General features: G+C 31.8%; 1 protein-coding gene across 2 annotated transcripts in view; it reads left to right on the forward strand.

The window, feature by feature from the left end:
• The window catches only part of ELP4 (elongator acetyltransferase complex subunit 4), a 258564-nt gene that overhangs the window by 106194 nt on the left and 133153 nt on the right, over window positions 1-19217 (forward strand). For both annotated transcript variants that reach the window (XM_030829486.1, XM_003254370.4), the window contains exons 7-9: window positions 943-1131; window positions 16488-16596; window positions 18866-18972. In XM_030829486.1, coding sequence (XP_030685346.1) covers window positions 943-1131; window positions 16488-16596; window positions 18866-18972 — 405 coding nt within the window. The remainder of the gene's footprint in view (window positions 1-942; window positions 1132-16487; window positions 16597-18865; window positions 18973-19217) is intronic.

A 19217-nucleotide genomic window follows, 5' to 3' on the forward strand; every position in this document is an offset into this window, starting at 1 on the left:
TTAGGAATTTGTTTCATCAGAAATCACAGGTAAAGTAGCACACATTCCAAATTGTGTCTTTAAGAGCAAACTTTTCCCATCAGTTCTAATAATGAATTTTCAATTATTTGCACATGCCAGGTTTTGTTAACGCCTTCTTCTTTTGCCCAGAAATTTTGCTGAATTTCTAAGGAAAGTATTTACAAAACATTTACTTAGTTAGAATAACCCAAACAGTAGAATTTATTATAAACACATCTGTTGTTAAACATTTATTCACAGTGATTTATTCACAGTTTAATTGTTTTTAAATGTTCTTTTCCCAAGAAATACAGTCACTTATTGTGACCTTACTGTCAGTAGGCTCAAGTTCTAAATGTTCACCTGTTAAATTTTACGAAGAGTGTTGAACTTAAATTATTATTTTAAGAGCAGTTTCAAGAAGAAAAACCAGAGGCAAATGTAAAATATAAAAACAAAAAGTCATATATCTTTAAGCTTTTTTCAAAGAAAAGATCAGGCAGTAGGTAGGATAAAATTAAATGAGAAATATTGAACAATTTATAGTTTACTGAAAGACAGAATTTTCTAATACTGAGAAGGGGTTTGCAAGCATTCTAGTTTTGATTTCATCATTATTATCTGTTTTGTTAAATATTTTAAGTGCATTAAATATAATTCTTAGAGTTGTTGCTGTTAAAATTTAGATACAATTTAAAGCTTAAGGCTTTATGATACTCTTCAGATTTTTCAAATTTAAAAAAATGTTATTTTTTATAATCTTGTAATCTAAACGGTTTCATTTATATTGCTTTATGTACTAATAGTACATAAAAATTTTTAACACATCTATTGACATTGTCTCTCTGATGTTATAAATAAAGATAAGAACTGACAGATAAAAGTGGTATTCTATTGATTAACAAAACTTTATATGTTTGCTTTTTTCCCACTTGCTTTTAGAAAAAACAGAGAAACATTTTAAGAATAGGAATTCAGAATCTTGGCTCACCTTTATGGGGAGATGATATTTGCTGTGCAGAAAATGGTGGCAACAGTCACGGCCTTACCAAGTTCCTCTATGTTCTCCGTGGTCTTCTGAGAACCTCTCTTTCAGCCTGCATCATCACAATGCCAACACATCTGATCCAGGTAAGAACTTTCCAGAACTGCTTTTTCATAATTCATGGTGATATAGTATGACATTGTGGTTTTAATTTGCATTTCCATGATAACTAATGATGTTGACCATCTTTTCATGTGCTTTCTGGCCATTTGCATGTCTTCTTTTGTCTGTCTTTTGTCCGTTTTTTATTGATAGTCTCATTATCAATTTGTAAAGTTCCTTGATATTTTAGCTACAACTTGGTAATAATTTTCCTCCTATCTATGACTTACTTTTTCTATTTTCTTAACAGTGTCTTTTGAAGAGCTAAAGTTTTCAATATTGAAGTTTAATTTATAAATTTTTTAATGGTTAGTGGTTTACCTCCCTCACACCTCCAATCTTGACAGTCTTTGCCCTCTCCAAGGTCTTTTTCTCTTGTGTTTTCTTCTAAACATTTTATAGTTTTTTCTTTTACTAATGAATCAATGTATTTCCATTTGAATTTTTTCCATAGTTTTAGTTCATGTTCTGAAACAGCTTTTAGTTTCTTTAATTAATATTCTAATATAAAGTATATGTTAATATTAGTATAGTTTACTTAAGTACATATTGTCTGCCTCAAGCATGTGATTTCATATAATCTTATATATCTAATACATTGTAGTCTCCATAGAGGGAGGGCCAGATATTTATACTTTTCTTTATAGGCTTTATGGTAATAACATAATATTAAACGTGGTTTTAAAATTCTTAACACAGTACCTAGGCTTTTCCTAGATATTCAATAAATGTTAAATAAATATTGAATCTTTATAAAGTTACATAATCTTAGTATCTCTGTTCCAACATACCCAGACCCTACCTGCAAATAGCAAATTTATTAAAATGACGTTTAGTTACATTCATTATATATAGCAAATATAGCAAATACGACTGAAAAGTGTGACAAATGAAAAGTGAATTTAGCTAGATGCAGTGCCTCACACCTGTAATCCTAACACTTTGGGAGGCTGAGGCAGAAGGATCACCTGAGGCAAGAAGTTCAGCCTGGGTAACATAGCAAGTCCCCATCTCTACAAAAAATTAAATTAAATTTTAAAAGAAGTGAATTTGGTTTCCTTGGCCAGTAGAATTTATTTATTTATAATAGTCAGCGGAGGATAACTCAGTTTTCCTTGAAGGACTTTTTATACATTGTGTCTGGACCTAAATTATTATTATTAGCTTACAGTTGCAGACATATCATAAGGAAACTCCTTTCTCTAATCATGCTAGACATTGTACACATACTTGTATTGCTCTCATTGTTAATAAGTTATCATAAAGTTAGCACTCAAATAATAGTTTGGTTAGACCTGGTGAGCTTTTTATGATAAATAAACATGAAACAGACTTATCAGATACTGGTGAAAATACTACTACTTATACTACTACTACTACTGTGCTATGACTACAACTGTTTATCAGCCATGTACTACATCCCAAGCACTTTACAAGCATTATGTCCTTGAATCTTCAGTGCTACCCTGTTAAACAGATAGTTTTTACCTCTGTTTCCATAGGGTCACCCAGTTAATAAGTAGCAGGCCAGTGTTCTTCCCTGACTTCAAACCTTATCATCCTTACCATTAGGTTATATGGCTTCACTAATCATCACAAAAACCCTGCAAGATAGCTGTGATTTCACCCTTTGCAAAGACAACTAAACTGAAGTTAAATGATTATCCAATATCCCATATCTGTTGTACATTTTAAGCTGGTATTCAAGCTCAGATCTGGTTAACTCTAAAATTTAAACTCTTTCCCCTCTGTCACACTATATCCTATGTGTCCTGAATTATTAACTACCTTTGATGACACTAGTTTCTATTAGGAAAAAAAAGTTATTGGCTAACATTGTAATTATTCCACATTTATTAAGAGAAAATTATTATTATAAAATATTTGATAAATTAGTACATATAAAAGATTAAACAAAAAGTTCCATTCTAGACAAGAGAGAAAAAAGATGAAAATATGCTTCCTTTTGCATAATTGCAAAGCAAAGAAAAACAATTATGAAAGAAATATATGTATATATGTAACTTTTAATTTTATTCCAAAGGGGCCTCTGTGAGAAAACAGAAAGAAAGAAAAGGAAAACACTTTTTTAAAGCCATTTTGTTGGTGAGCATCTTTATTACTTAAGGAAGAGATTCCCATTGTGGATTTCTGTGATAGTGAATCCTGTACCCTTTGTTTAAGGGAACAGCAGATACTATCAGATGACCTCCAATCAGCCTATCTAGACCACTGATTAAATAATGAGTGAATGATGTAGTGATCTGGATGTCTGAACCTGAAACAATATTTTAACTTTGATACTTTACAGGTATATTTCAGCCCCTGTATAACTGGAAGAGATTAAATTTATGCTTCTTAACATAGCAGTAAAGAGACTCCTTGGAAATAGACATAGCAAAGTATAGGGTCAGATTTTGGTAATGAGTATAAAGTTATATAGTGTGACAAAGAATTAAGACATATTCCTCAAAACAGAGAATGTCTTTTTTTAAAAAACTGCGCAACCCTCTAAAATTTTTCCAATTTTCAGTCTCTCATTCCTAGATAGTTTTGCAAAGTTACCACATAGTAGTCTTCTGGCCCTTATATCAACTGAGTTATAAAAAACAAATAAATTTTCCCTTGCTCTTTGAACATAATGTTTGACCATGTAGTTGTTTTTGTATGAAAATGTTTAGGAGAAAATATAAAACTTGTACTTGTTCAAACCCTTCATTATATAAGTATGAAGTAAAACTTTTAATAACTTTTAAAGTCTGTCAAGGAAAATCAGTCTTTTGGCTAAGGAAAGAGTAAGAATTGCAAGCAGTATGCTTAGAAAGGTAATCAAAGATGTACGAATACACATAACCAGGGCACGGTGAGTTTATTTAATAAAAAGTTACATGGTGATTACTATGGGCCAGTTGCAGTCCTAAATGCTTTTCAAATATCAACTCATTTAATTCTCATAATAACCCTGTGTGGTTGGTACTGTCATTACCTTTTCCCAAGATCACACAGCTAATGAGTGGCAGAATTTAGACTTAAGTAGTCTACCTCCTATTACCATAATCTTAACCCCACTGTGCTGTGCTACTTGTTCAACATAGATACTAGAGTCAAAATTTAGAAACAAACTGTGCACAAAGTAGCATTCAATGATAGAAAGAGCCTGGGATCTTAGAGGCAGATAGATCCAACTAGTTTCATAGTCTTAGTCAAGTCTTAATTTTTTCAGCCTCAGCTTCACCTGTGAAAATGGAGCAAAAAGTATCCAGTTAAGAGGATTAGTAATAACATGTACTTCAACAGTGCTGGCACATAGTAGGCATTCAATTTATGTTAGCAGTTGTCATCTTCACTATTATTACTTAAACAGATCTCCAAAATTGAGGATTTGAACAGAGATCAGGCTACAAAAAATAAGGTATAAAAGCTGTCAAAGCTATAGAAATCTCCAGCGGCCTCTTTTTATGAAAGACACTGACAGGATCTTCTCACAGGTTAGGCCTGAGACAGACCAGGAGGCACAGATAAAGTCACTTGGCCATCCAAATATTAGTAGCATCACCATGTTGTAACAAGACTCTAAACATCATACATCAACTTCCTGTCCACTATGACCAGTGCCACCTCTGGAGATTGTAAGTTAGGGTTTAAATGGTGATTGAATGACTGTGGGTAATTTAGCTTATACACTTATGTAACAAATAATGCAGGCACTGTTCTAGGCACCCATAGGGATACAGTAGCAAACAAGACAAACAAGATTCCTATTCTCATGGAACTTTTTCAACAATGTAAAAGATAGGATGGAACAGAAAAGTAGTATATGTGAGTATACGGATACTTGAGCTTGGGGGTGGTAGTAGAGTGGTTTCGGGCAGAAATAGAAATGTAGTTGGATATCCTTGAAAATTTTATCATACATATAGTTGGGCATGGACAGATAATAAAATTGTGGTACCTTTATTTGAGTGCATTATATAAATTAATATTAAAGGTACTTTGTATAAAATATCCTTATTTCTTGAATTGTTAAACCAGCCAATCAGTGTTCTTACTTTAGTTATTAGCATTCTGTCAGACTTGTATAGTAATGATTAGTTACCCTTTATTGTACTTTTGGCATGCTTCCCATGTTTAATTTCATTGTAGGGAAAGAACACATAGTTAAGGAAATTGCAAAGAGAGGGAAAAGTTAAAATAGGGAAAATAATGACATAGATTCAAAACTGATTTTAACTTATTGTTATAATAAGACTTTTGTAAGTAGAATGAAGAAGAATTATTTTTTAATTTGCATTTGAAATGTTTTATGTTCAGTCCCACAACTTGGGACTTGAAATTTTTTATTTCCTTCAGGTTGAAGATTATTTTCTTTAACGCCACAGGAAAAAAATGGCAAGCATACTTTGGAATGAGTATATAAAAATAAATTCTAAATATCTGTTAAGAAAACACTAAAATTGTTCAACAAATATATTATGAATGTCTTAAGTGTATATGTATATAATCTTAAACAATTTTCCCTGTGAAGTAATATTATTACTCATATTGTCTCTTGATAGAATATAGTTTTAGTATCTGCCCAAAGACATTGAACTAAAAATGTGTGTGAAAATGGCTAAGTTAAATACAGACTTTGTTACATGCTGAACTATGGAGTAAAGTGTCATTAGAAGGAGCAGAACTACGGACGGCTCCCCTATATTCCAGCATTACTCAGTTCCCAGATCCCTGCTGTGTAGTTGTTCCACTCGCCAAGAAGCCTGTTAAAGAGCCCCCAAGAGCATGTGTACAGCCCTCCATGTTAATAGTTAATTGGTGAGGATGGCAAGATGAGAGGACAGCCGAACATGTGGTCTCTCAGACTCAAGCAGTAGACAGACCTTTAGTTATAATAACAGCAGCTGCTCACATTCTCACAACTCAACTGTTCAAAACTCTGTTGTCGAGTGAAGGAGGTTGTCGTGGATTGAAAGAAAAAAAAAAAAGAAAAGGTTACTTCTAAGAAAAGTAACTAAAACACCATATTTAAACTCTTCCTACATATTATTATAAGAATATTATTGCAACTTTTAAAAACTTTGGTGTAAATACCCATATTGAAGGTTATTATATTTTGGCTACACTCAGCATTGTGCTGCTTGTCCCCCTTTTACTGTTAGAAACAGAAATGTTTTTGTACCCTTTGAAACTTTTTAATGAGTTATCTTTTTCTTTTGCAAAGTGGTAACTTTAAAGCAGTTACAATAGCATACTGTTTGACTTCCATATCTAGCAAGATATGAAACAATAATTTGTTGGTCTGTATATGGGAATTGGCTTACCACTAGCAAAATTTGTCATCCACCTCCAAATTATGCAAACATTTTGTGGCTTTTGAAAATAGTTAATTTTATTTTCAATTCCCAGTAACAGTTGTGTGCTTGAAGAAAATGGTGACCAATAACATTTATTCTTTTTTGAAATAGAAACTTAGTTTTGTGCCTTATGATGATTTTATTAGTGAGGTGAAAAGAAAATAAATTTCCCCTAGTTTATGCATTTTTTAGTATAATCTGTGGCAAGTTGTTTTTGATTTGTATTTTTTAAGGCACTTTTACCTGAAACTGTCAGGAAATAAATATTGAAACACTTAAACTAATTAATACAATTAGAAATGGAGAAAGTTATCTTATACTGTTCTCACAGCATTTTTTTCAAAAATAAAATTTACTTATTATTGCTAATCTTTATTCAAGCTGTCATAGTCTGCACTTTTAAGGAATTTTAAAATATAAGCAACAACTCGATAAACCTCTCCCTAAGTACAATAATGCAAGAATGAAAACTCCTTTGACATTCTGGATCATAGAATATGTCAGTATGTTTTTTCATTGTATAATAATTTTAAGTATTGCCAGAGTTTAATATACTTGTCTAAAGAACAGTAGTTGGTAAACTATTTAGCTTTCCTTTATTCAACCAAATTTCAGATTTGAAACTAGCCTATAGCATATTTTCATTTGTCATCATTGGCACTTGGTCAATTAATAGGCTTATTCAATTTTTATCATATACCCACTGTTTTATAATAATTTGATCTGTAGAATTTTTTCACAGCTATCTCATTGAAGAAAACTATTACCAGCATGTTAGCTTATACCAAGGAAAATTCATTTTCTGATGAAAAGGAGGAGAAAGGGCTTTGTGAGAATATGTCTCTTGAAAAATGAATGAGATTGTATTTAGTGTGTTATTTTAATTGATGTGTTTTCAAATTAATCATCTATAACATTAATGTATTAGAGCTTTGAACCTACTGAAGTGAATGATACAGTATGTTTCTATGTAGAGAAATTCAGAACAAACCTTTTCACATCCATAAACTTTTTTGTTCATGCTGAGTATTTTAGCAGCTAAACTCTTAAGTCAAGCAATGGACTGCTTTAGAACTAACCACTAATATGGGATTATGAAATGTGGACTCCAATGGCCTTGTGAATTTCTCTCAGTGTGAAATCTTTTATTCTTAAAATAAGAACTAAGAATAGTTGCATGGTGAAGAAAAATATACTTTTGTGAGTTTACAGCTATAAAATTTGGGAAAATATTTTTTATCTAATTGTTGATATGAGCATAACACCACCTTCAGTCATGTAACTTTATTTCAAATGATCTTTTTAAATGCACTTTATTAAGAAGAATATTTAAGGTTGAAAATTACAGATTAATCTCTTGATCATAGCTACAATTACTAAAGGATAAAGCCAGATATTCAGTGTCATTTTTTTATGAATTCTTTTCTTAATCAGGATATTCTTCACTGAGAATCTGCCTTTAATGTTTTCAGATCTTCTTAACGACTCTGAAATTGATTATAAGAAATTTACATATTTAAGAGTTTAAAAAGAAGCAGTTTTTAAAATGAACTAAATTATATTATACCCATTTCAGTTTTACATCATATTTATCAAATTCCAGTGACTTTGTGTCAGTATAGTAAGGAATGTAAACAGAATCTGTTTTTCTTTAAAGTAACAAATAGTCTAACTGTGTTTCAGTCCTTCTACCATAGACTTTGGACTTGTAATTCTTACAGCTCCAACTTTTTTTCTTGTTTCAGACTACACATGCTGATATCTGGTTAATTTTTAAAATGACATCATAGCTTGTATGCATTATACATATATATTTAATTTACTTTTTTGGGCAAGGATGATTGAAACTTTTTACACAAACTCTAAATTATCTATAAAGTTCTGTCTATATTAAACATAGTAGTATATGTATAACTTTGTCTTCGTGTAAATATGCATATTGAATGAGAACAGGATATATTTTAAATTGTCAGTAAGGTTCATTTTCATCTTTAAAAGAGAAGTATGATTCAGAAACCTTTCATTACACTTAATCTAACCAAAGCATATTCAGTAAGCCATAAAAAAAAATTTTGGTTTAAAATATTTTTGCTTTCTCTAAAATAACTTTATGATGTTCTTGTTCATATTGTTATTCATTCTGTAGTTCCTATAATGGTAGTAGCTATTAGCTAAAGGGCTATTTAGGGCCAAACTTTTCAAATGTATCAATGATATAAATAGTGAAATGTCTCATCACGGTATGGAGATTGAGTCATCTGTTTGGACATATGGAATCTTTGGCTGCTGGACTGCATCGTCTTTATAATGCCCAGTGTCCAAGGATGGACACAACTGTTCTGGGAGCAGAAGGGGGAGTGGGGGGCCCTGTGTGTTCAAGCTACATGAATATGGTAGGAGAAAAAGAGGGGAAATGATCTTTTACATTATTTTTATCATAAGCTATCTTCTATATCACTTTTTGTGTATAGAAAACAAGTACAACTTTATTTAATTTTTCATTTATTTTACAAATAAAATTACTAAATTTTTTTCTTTGGCATTGTAAGATATTTGAAAAATACCTGTGAGAAAACATGAGTTTTGAATTATTCCTATTTATATACTTGGATGCATACTTTCCCTTAAAGAAAGATTACCGTCATCAAATATGAATGATACTTATTTCTTAATGTTGAGACCAAACATGCTTGTAAAAAATTATAATTTAAAGCTGTTTAAGTACCAGGTCAGATATTATGTCCTAGTGTTATGTTTTGTCCCTTTCCTATTAATTACATTGTTATTGCTATATGAAGAGTTCTTGCTTCTTTAATAATGTTTTCACACCCTATGTAGTTAATCTTTAACGTTGGGAAGGACAGGGGAGAGATTAAATTAGCCTTGTAACCTCTTTTTCTTCCAGGCTGTTGATAGAAAATAAAAGCTCTTAGCCACAAAATGTAACACTTAGAATTAATATTTAATTAGACTAGCAAATTGTACACTGTGGCTGAAAGCTTCCAAAGAGTTGTTAGTGCCACAATTGACCTACAGGTTTAATAATAACTCAATTCTAGAAGCAAGTGCCAGTTCAGCATAGTAGAGCCACTGTAAGAAAGTCCTGAGAGATTAAAATCAGCAAACCAAATGGCAGGCAAGGATTCCTGGGATGGAGCCTTCTGGAAAGCTGGGAGCTGGAATCGCTTTTAAGCCAGGATTCAGATGAGAACAGTGGGTGAAAAAGCTGATCCCTCCTGTTCTGGGAGCTTCTGGTTGTAGGCCAAAATCTTAGAACAGATTTTTACTAAATGTTTTTGCTGCAGCTATTAACTTACATTGAAAATCAAATATTGAATAATTTTTCTGTAAAAGTTAGCAAATTTTTTGTGTAAACATTAGTTCTTAATTTCTTACATATTAGTACATAATATCTGTAAACTCAGATCATTAGATTATCAGATAGGTTTGGCGCTGTACATCTATGCTGTTTTGCTGTGACATGCTGTTTCCTTGTTCCCTGTATAGTTGATTTATATGGTTCATTTCTATATTATTTCATTACGGGGCATTATGCAGAGCCTGAGAAAGAGATTGTGAAGTCTGTGGCCCAAGAATTTTTTTTCTTCAAGAAAGTATATATATCAACAAACATAATTCAAAGGCATTCTTAATTTTTAAAGGCCTTATATTATAAAAACTGCTATATTTTATGTTTATGATGCACTTAAATTACAAGATAAATAATTTCACCTCCTGGTGAAACATTGGATCTTTATATTTTTGCCAAATTAATCTGGTGAAAATAAGACACCCTGAGTTTGAAAATGCGCAGACTGGAAGGGGGGCACCTTACATAATTTATTGATAATATCTTAAATAATTAAGGAAAAGCTAGTCATTTGTTCAAAATTCAAGCAGGTGAGGACCTTGCCAGCAGAGGGAGTAGTCCTGTCTTCCGTCAGGTTCCCATCATTTTCCCACCTGCCTCAGCCTTTTTCCCAGCCAGTCTCCCATCTGGACCTGGCTCTGTCAACCTGCTCCTGATGACAGGCTATAATTTTATACTCAATATGGGATTATTCTAAGCTGATTTTAAACTTTAGTATCTTTAACCTGCTACTGCATCACAAACATCAGCTGGATGCTCTGTTTGATATTTGGATATTAGCAATTGTTTTTCCAGGCAGGGCGTGAGCTTTTGGACATCTGTGAACTGCATTTTAGGGTTTCAAGTATCAAAGTACTAAAAAAAGATTTCTGATTTAGGAAGTTTCCCATAAAACATTTTTAATCATGAAACACACAATTTTTCTGTGGGTAGATTTCTCAATATGAAACTAGGTGTATAGTTAAGAAAAATACCTACAATTAATTTTGAATATTACACCATTATTCTGTCCAGCCTATTCATTTCAGTATTGTGTTCATCCCATTTCTGACTTTTCAGAATATGTAAGTTTTTTTAATGTTTTATAGCATAACCTACTGAAAAAGAAACAAAACTAATATAAATAAATGTTCTGCAGAGTATGTTTATTTGAATATTTGAAGCCAGTGAAAATATAATATAAACAATATTTCTGAAAGTAAAACAATATGTTCTTAAAAAAAGTCTCAATTATAAAGAACCAACATTTTCATATCAAAATTTAGAATATTGAGTATTTGACCATGTAAAAAACACAAAAAGTTGTGGCTCCATCGCCTATTCCTAGTAAAATTTGATATCTTAGCAGTTTTTTTCATCATCGAGATTAGGAATATTTGCCATTAGCCCCTTTGTGGATACGTTTGCAGCTTTAGGATAAAGAACCAAAATATGTTTGTTTTACAGTTTTCCTGTGTGAATGTTACTACATGATGCTAGGCAGAGAATGTTACATTTAGAATTTTTTTAATTTACAAAAGTTCCTCTATATTCTAAAATTAACCGTGACTTTAAGTTCAGTGTTAAATCTGGAAAGATTTAATCTAATACCTTCATCAGTTTATTACGAATATTCTAAATCTCATAATTATGAACAAAATTATTTTCCCACTCTCAAATATTTTTTAATAAAATAAAAATCTAATCCACAGAAGCAAGTGACAACTCTGGAGGAAGTGGGGCAAGTTTTCAAAAAGTTATAAATGTAGTATAAATAACTTTATTATTTCACAGTCTTGATTTCTGTAGAATGGAAAACCTAATAAGCATGGAAAAATAAATGTCTTATTAAATATCCCCAGATTTATCCTTGGATCCAAGCTTATTTTTTGGATTACAGAACAAAGAAAGGTCTTAAGTTCTTCTATATTCATGTTCTCTGCATATCATTTTTCAGAAAATGTTATAAATTGAGCTGTTGATTATGACATACTTGCTTTTCTTGTGGGTACTCCCCTCCCCGCTCTCTCCCAACACAGACCCACTACATCATGTATTATGGTCAAACGTAAAGTAACTTAAATATTTCTCTAAGTCTTCAACATTAACTTAATAGTGCTTTCAGGCTATTATAGCCCCAAATCTGTTATTTGTGCCATACTCAAGTGAGAGCTCTTCCTTTCATATTATTTTTGCTATCTTTCTTAAATAGTATAGAGTAACTCAAGAACTTGCTCTTACTTGAGGCGTTGCATAAATGCTTTATGTTGATTGGTTTACTCCTTTCAAGCTTCTTGATAATTAAGTTATTGGTTAATTACTTCTTAATCCTCTTACTAAAATTTTTTCTGGAAATATATTTTGTGTTCATACAAATTGCATCTTTTATACTGTTGAGATAATTAGGTTCGGGAAAATAAAGAAATATTGAGGGTTTAAGGTATTCTGATTGTTACTTGGTAACTCTAAATACATATCTGAACTATTTTTATTAGAAAATTGTAGGAGCTTTAAATGGCAGTGATTACATTTTTATCTCTCAACAAAATTCATAGTTTTGACTTTAAGAACTTTGAACTGAAAGGGAACATTAAATTAATCTTCCTTAATTTAAAATCCATTTAACAGATTTGTTGTATCCTAATAAAAAATGTATTACCATTGTATAATGGCAAACAGGAAACACTCTATGAAACCAAACAGAGAACAGTCAAATACTCCAAAGGTTTTTTTTTTTTTTTTTGAAATTAAAATTGAAATACAAAGGTAGAAGACTGAACAATCTGATTTGCTTTGTTTATTTGCAACACCATTTGACATAATTTAAATTTAAATGATTAATTAAATTATGTTGCAACAGAAAACTTTAAGAGCCCTTTATGTAACTTAATACAATGCAATTTGAGATTGCCAGCAAACTCTTAAAACTCCTGGACACTGGCTTTCCTCTCTTCTGGCTTCCCTCCTAGTCATGTCTTGGCTACTATCCAGAGCTGACAACTCTCACCCAGGAGCGCAGGGAGATTTGTCTAGGATAAGAAGGATTTTTGAGCCATCCTACATTTTCATATCCAGATGGGCAAGGAGGAGGGGTGGCAATATCATTGTACATACTTGGGTGATGTCATTGTACCATACATACACCATAAGCATTAATTTACCCAGATTGGTGAATTCTGAATGTCCTTACTGAAATGTTCTGTATTGGAAACTATATTGTAACAACTTGAAAATTAATGCAAAGATTATGTTCAAATTTAAGTAATTGACATACAAATACCTCTACTTCTCCATTTCTATCTATTAATATATACTGAAGACCAAAGGCGTTTTACATCTTGGCGAATAACATAAAAACACTTAGAATCTGTTAAGATGAGAATGTGGATGTTCCAGTTTCAAGGCCTCTGCTCAGATCATTATGCTAAAGCTTTCTGAACACTGCTGGTTATATTATGACAATTTATTATCCATGGTGTATTCCTGCTAAAGTGAATTGTGATTATTATGCTTTTATGGGTTTTTTAAGCTGTTAATTTTAGATTCTTCTAAGTAAATTCACCTGCTTTTATCTAAAAGACCGTTTAGTATTAATATTATTATTTGAAAGACCTTTTGACAAGAATGATTTTAAGGTAAGATTACATCAATAGACCATATTCCTTATGAAGCTTGGAGGTGCAGAAGTAATCTATAACAATTTCTTTAACTTTTTAAAACACATGTACGTTTATAAGCCCAAATATCTTTTATGCACCTACACATAACTAGAAGGTTGAATAAGTTTATAATAAAAATAAACATTTTCTTAGTCAGAAATTTAGATGTTATTCTAATGTAATTTCCATTGCTTTTTATTCTATAAATGTTTTTCAGATATCCCCACAACTTTCACAATTAATCTGGTCTGCCACATTATACAAACAATTTTGCAAAATAAATGTGCAGAAAGCAGTAAGATCACTGTGAAACTATGTAACTAATTTTATGGTAATAGTATGATTAAAAGTTATTCTTGTACTAATACTTTATGAAAGTTTTTTCAATAGACTTTAGTTTATAGTTAATGACTATGATGCAAACCTGTGAAACTTAGAAATATAATAAATGAAATACATGAATGAGTTTCTGGAAAATTGTGAAATCTAGGCTGTGCATATTTTTTAGTTAGAATTTACTAGTTTTCCCCTTCGAAGTGGATAACTGATTTTTTTAAATCTCCCACAAACTACCTTTAAAAGACTTATAAAGTTGATAAACATAGGATGTAAACTGGTTTATTAGTAAATGTTAAGATTAAATGAAAGAAGTAAATCCTCTTTGAAAGAAGCAAATGTCAGGTTGACCATTTAAATATACAGTACCTTGCTTATGTACTATCAGAATGAAAATTCATCTCATCATTAAACCTTGCAATTTCTATTATTCATATAATTGAGAAAGTCCTAGTTTATATCACTGAACTCTTGAATAGATGAGTTCTAACAAAAATTGACTTGTATCATTTTAGTTTCAGATATTTAGATACAAAGGCTTAGTCTTTTATTTATAGATAAAAGGAAATCTGACCTTTTGATTAAGAAATATTGTCAGTAGCCTTTATAAATGCTTGTTCATCTGAGGGTCCATGACAGGAGTACTCTTCCCAGTAGAGTTTATCCTAAAAATGAAATGATAAGAGCCTGCTGGTTATTATCCATGATTCTTCTTAATGGGGGAACCACATGGTTATTCTTCATCTCCCACTTGTTCTCACCCTTTACTACCAACCCAGCCACACCCCACCCCCACCCCAACATTGTTCAGTACTCAGCACAATGAATCATTTTCAAGTTGACTCATTGTGAACTGTATCCCAGCTGTTGGAATGTCTGGCAGACATTTTTGTTTGGGTGAAGAATAACTGGCTGAAACCCAACCTGGATGAGTTTGATATAATGGTCTTTGGCTAAAGAAATATTGAGAGGAACATGTTTATGGCCTCTGAAGCCCCTGTTATTCCTGGAGTAGGACCATCCCCTGTGGCACAGAACTGAAAGTAAGGAATCAATCTGGATTATTTTCTCACCATTGAATGAAAAATTGCCTTAGAAAAAATAGGCATTTCCAAACTATGTTTTTCTATACTTAGTGTGCCCACGTGATTGAACATATTAAAGACAATTAAGAATAATTATTTTTACTGATTCCTTTTAACAACACTGATCCAAAGGCTGAAACATTCTTTATATAATGCTGAAATGTTCTTTATATAACACACATTCCAACTTATGAAGGAGTTTCAAATACTGCCCTAGGTGTGAGTTAACCAGTCATTTCAACAGAATGTTTGGTGACACAGGCTACTATGTGTTTCATAATACCAAGTCAGGTAACATTGACCAGCCCTCTTTAATTTTTCATTCTTATGCCATCTTTATAAAGGGACTTAAGAAACAAGAATATTAGTAAGCTCAGCTGTAATCATGTTCCCAGAAAATGAAAATCTTTTATTATATTTGACTTCTTTCTAACAGGGAATATAGCAGGCCAGTAAATTTTCTTGACTGTTTTATATTTCCCATTCTCTTCTTCAAAGATTAGTTTTAAACTGGTGGGCATTACCATTGTATAAAATGAGAGTTTCAAAATTGCAAAATTTTACAAAAATTTTCAACTTATCTACATCTGCTAAGCAAAAAATTGTCTAAGACATCATAGCATATAATCACAGTTTTCTGATCTATCACCCTGTCAGGAGCTAAAAGGAATACTATATTTCCAGTAATTAAAGAATTTAAAAAAAATCCCTACCAGATATTTGGTGATTATATTTTTATAGCCAGGAGATTCTTAGTATTTTAGAACTTTTGCTACTTAATAACTGGACATACTATGTTTGTAAACATATTAACCTATTGTTTTGATCTGGCAAAATGTGACATTTATTAAAATGTGTTTAGCAGTATTTCAGTTCATCTCAGATTGTGTCGAGAAATAAAGGATAGGCTACTGGTCTAAATGTTAGTCATCTACCATCTTTTCTTTCCCTTTATTGTTATCCCAGAGCCAAATGGCAGCATCTGGAAAGAGTAAACAGAAGACTTCATAGCTAGCCATGTTGCAGTCTCTTAGCTGGTCCTTTCCATGTTTCTAATATGTCACAGAGGACCTCAGCTGTTATAGGGCTGGGACCTTGTCCCAGCTGACAGACGACAGTGGGACTCTTGCCCTATACTTTATGCTGTACCATCTACTGCTTCTGAATCCTGCTGTCTGACAAATTTTCCAATGGGCATTGGATGAAGTAATTTGAAAAATAACCATGTATGAGAATAAAGGTAGTCTTGTTCCTTAATGCAAGTGAAAAATAATCAATTTATGTTCTCTATCAGAACGAATCAATTTATGTCTTCTACCAATTTATGTTTTCCCTTCAGTTCTTCAAATTAGAATAGCATGTCTACATGGGCCACCATTTTCAATTAAGGGCATATTTCCATCCAGTTTTCAGCCTATAGTAGCTTTAACTTTTAAGTTATTTCTCTGTGGATAGTCTATCTCCACTACAGTTTTTCATGAGATGGCATAGTGATATTTTATAGATATTATATTATTAACGTAACACTTAACGTTACTGTTTTGTTTCCATGTTTTGCAGAACAAAGCCGTTATTGCCCGCGTTACAAACTTGTCAGATATAGTAGTTGGTCTGGAATCATTTATTGGTTCTGAGAAAGAAACTAACCCATTGTATAAGGATTATCATGGTAAGTACAACCTTCATAATGAGAAGAGCATGAGCAGGCTGCTTCTAGGTTACCTGGAAGCATCCTGTTCAATCTGAATATCTACTGTCAAGGAGTATGAATTTTATAATACACCTGTTAAATGTTTTCCATTCCTGTCCGGTCTTCCATGGCAGCTTATTACCCAACTACATTAAGACTATAGACTATAATAACTGAAAGGAGTCAAACCCAAGTACTGAGGCATGGCTGAGTCAGGTGTATATTTTGTTGTCCTAGTGGCTTAAAGTAGCCATGTAATCAGTCATACTTACTAGCCATGTTTGAAATAAATATCGTATTAATTCTAATAATGACAGTTTTCTATAGCAGTTTATACTTTACAAAGCCTAGCCATATGATAAGATACATACTGGATTATATTTACAGATTCCTAGTCAATTACATTTTCAGAAAGAGAAGATCTTTGATTATATTTGAACTTTTCTCTATCTACTCATTTTCTTGTTAGTTTGAGTTATGAACAAATTATAAAATATTGCCACCTTGATATAAACACAGGTGAATTCGTCAGACTTTTTACTTATTTTTTTTTTACTTTTAGTAATATTGTAGTCATTTGGTTAATTTGGGGATTCTTTTTAATAAAGAGTCTTATGTAGAACTATATGAATAGTAAAAGTGTAGTACTTAGGTGTTAGTAATATAGGTCTAAACCAAATATAGAATGTAGTGAATAACCGATTTTTACCTATTATTCTTAGTATATATAAATTGTTGCTACCATTGTTATGGAACTACCATACTTCTATGGAAACCTCTAAAGACTGAATAGCTTATTTGAAGCCTGCTACCAGGTTTTATAAGACAAGTATTATGAGCTTAGGCATTTTGTAAAATATTTTATATTCTAAAAAATATTATTTTGATTAAAATATTGCAAAGGTTGAAAGGCTATGATTCTTTGTGCTAAAACCTCTGAATTAATAAATTATTTTCCACCGAGTAAAATAATTTACTCGTCTAATGACTAGTATGCTTTCTGTTAATAAGGAGGACCTGATGACAAAATTATTAATTTATTCTATAAGGCCTCTTGATAGCTAAGCAAGCACATTTAAGGTTAAAATAAGAAAGGTGCAAATAAAAGTATGGTGTGCCTATTTCTAATAAATATATTTTACTAAATAGTATGTATGAGATAGTCTTAATTGGTAGCCACAAGCTGTCTTCTTGAAACACCTTTTACATTTTTTTAAGTTTGAAAAATTGTCAGGTATTTTAGTTAATTATTTTTGAAGAGGCCATTTCTAAAGCTAAGTACCTTTAAAGGTTTAAGCTAAGACTAATAGATGCATTGTTAAGCATTTAAACACACATACAAAACCTTGTACTAGAGAAGCAGTTCTGTAAGTAAGATTTGTCTCTTTGTTCAAATATGTAATTTGCCTTTCTTCCCCATGTTTTGGATCAGTGTCCTCGGGATGGCGATTTTTAAATATAAGCTGAGTCAGGCAGAAAGATGTAGTGAAGAACCTTCCATGTCTTCATCTGTGGGAAATGACCCCTAGTTTAGTCAGAAACTACATTAGGCTGCACAAAAGCCATGCAGTGCCCTTGTCAGAAAAAATTAGCAAGTGTTTCTACTGACAAGAGGCCAAAGCTCATGGTTTACCTAGCACTGTTGCAAAGCTTATAGCAGCTACATAAAGGTCTAACATGCCATAGAAATGAGTGTCTTGGGATGGCATAGGGGTTAATGTTTGGTCCTAGAGTGTACTTTGAAATGTAGTTTTCTTCAATGGTTTGTTCAAGTCATTAATAAGGTACAAAATGAAATATTTTTCATGAGTGCTTCACTGGTTATCAGTAACCTATAAGCCTTGTTTTGCTGGCTGCTTAGTGGTGCATTTAATAAAATAAAGATCACTCAGTGGTGCCGTGGGCAGCATGCAAGGTGATAGCCATATTTGCTTACTGTAAATACAAGAGAAAATCACACACAAACCGGCTGTAGTTTTGACAAGTATTAAGATCCCTCTTTACATCTGTACTTCTGTACCAAAGTGCAATTAGTTTTCCTCGCACAAGGATTTCTGTTTATCTTATTCTGCTTGATTACTTGAGTATAATCACACCATTTGCTTCATTGCTCCTGGTAGTAAGCTCCAGTTTTAAAAGGGGAGGATGCTTGTGTGTAAATTTACAGGATTCTGCTATAAGACTCTTTAATTTATGCATCTGATGACAATGTTTTAAATTTTTTTTCTTTTAATTTCCTTTCCACAAGGCTTGATTCATATACGGCAGATTCCTCGGCTTAATAACTTGATCTGTGATGAATCAGATGTCAAAGACTTAGCTTTTAAATTAAAAAGGAAGCTATTCACCATTGAGGTAAGAGAATTTTTATGTTTTAGTTTACAATCTTGAGATAAACTTATTTTTAACTTATTTTTACTTTATTTTATTTTCATTTTCACTTATTTTTACTTTAATGAAATTCTTAGGACATGTTTTATGCTAAGTATTTTTAAGTTCTTCTGATATAACAATAATTTTTTAGACTATTGTTTTATTTTTACAATATATCAAGTATGGCAAAGATGACTTTCTTTTGAATATCTATTAAAAGTAAGCTC

The sequence above is a fragment of the Nomascus leucogenys genome, chromosome 15, assembly GCF_006542625.1.
Source record: "Nomascus leucogenys isolate Asia chromosome 15, Asia_NLE_v1, whole genome shotgun sequence".
Taxonomy (NCBI): Eukaryota; Metazoa; Chordata; class Mammalia; order Primates; family Hylobatidae; genus Nomascus; species Nomascus leucogenys.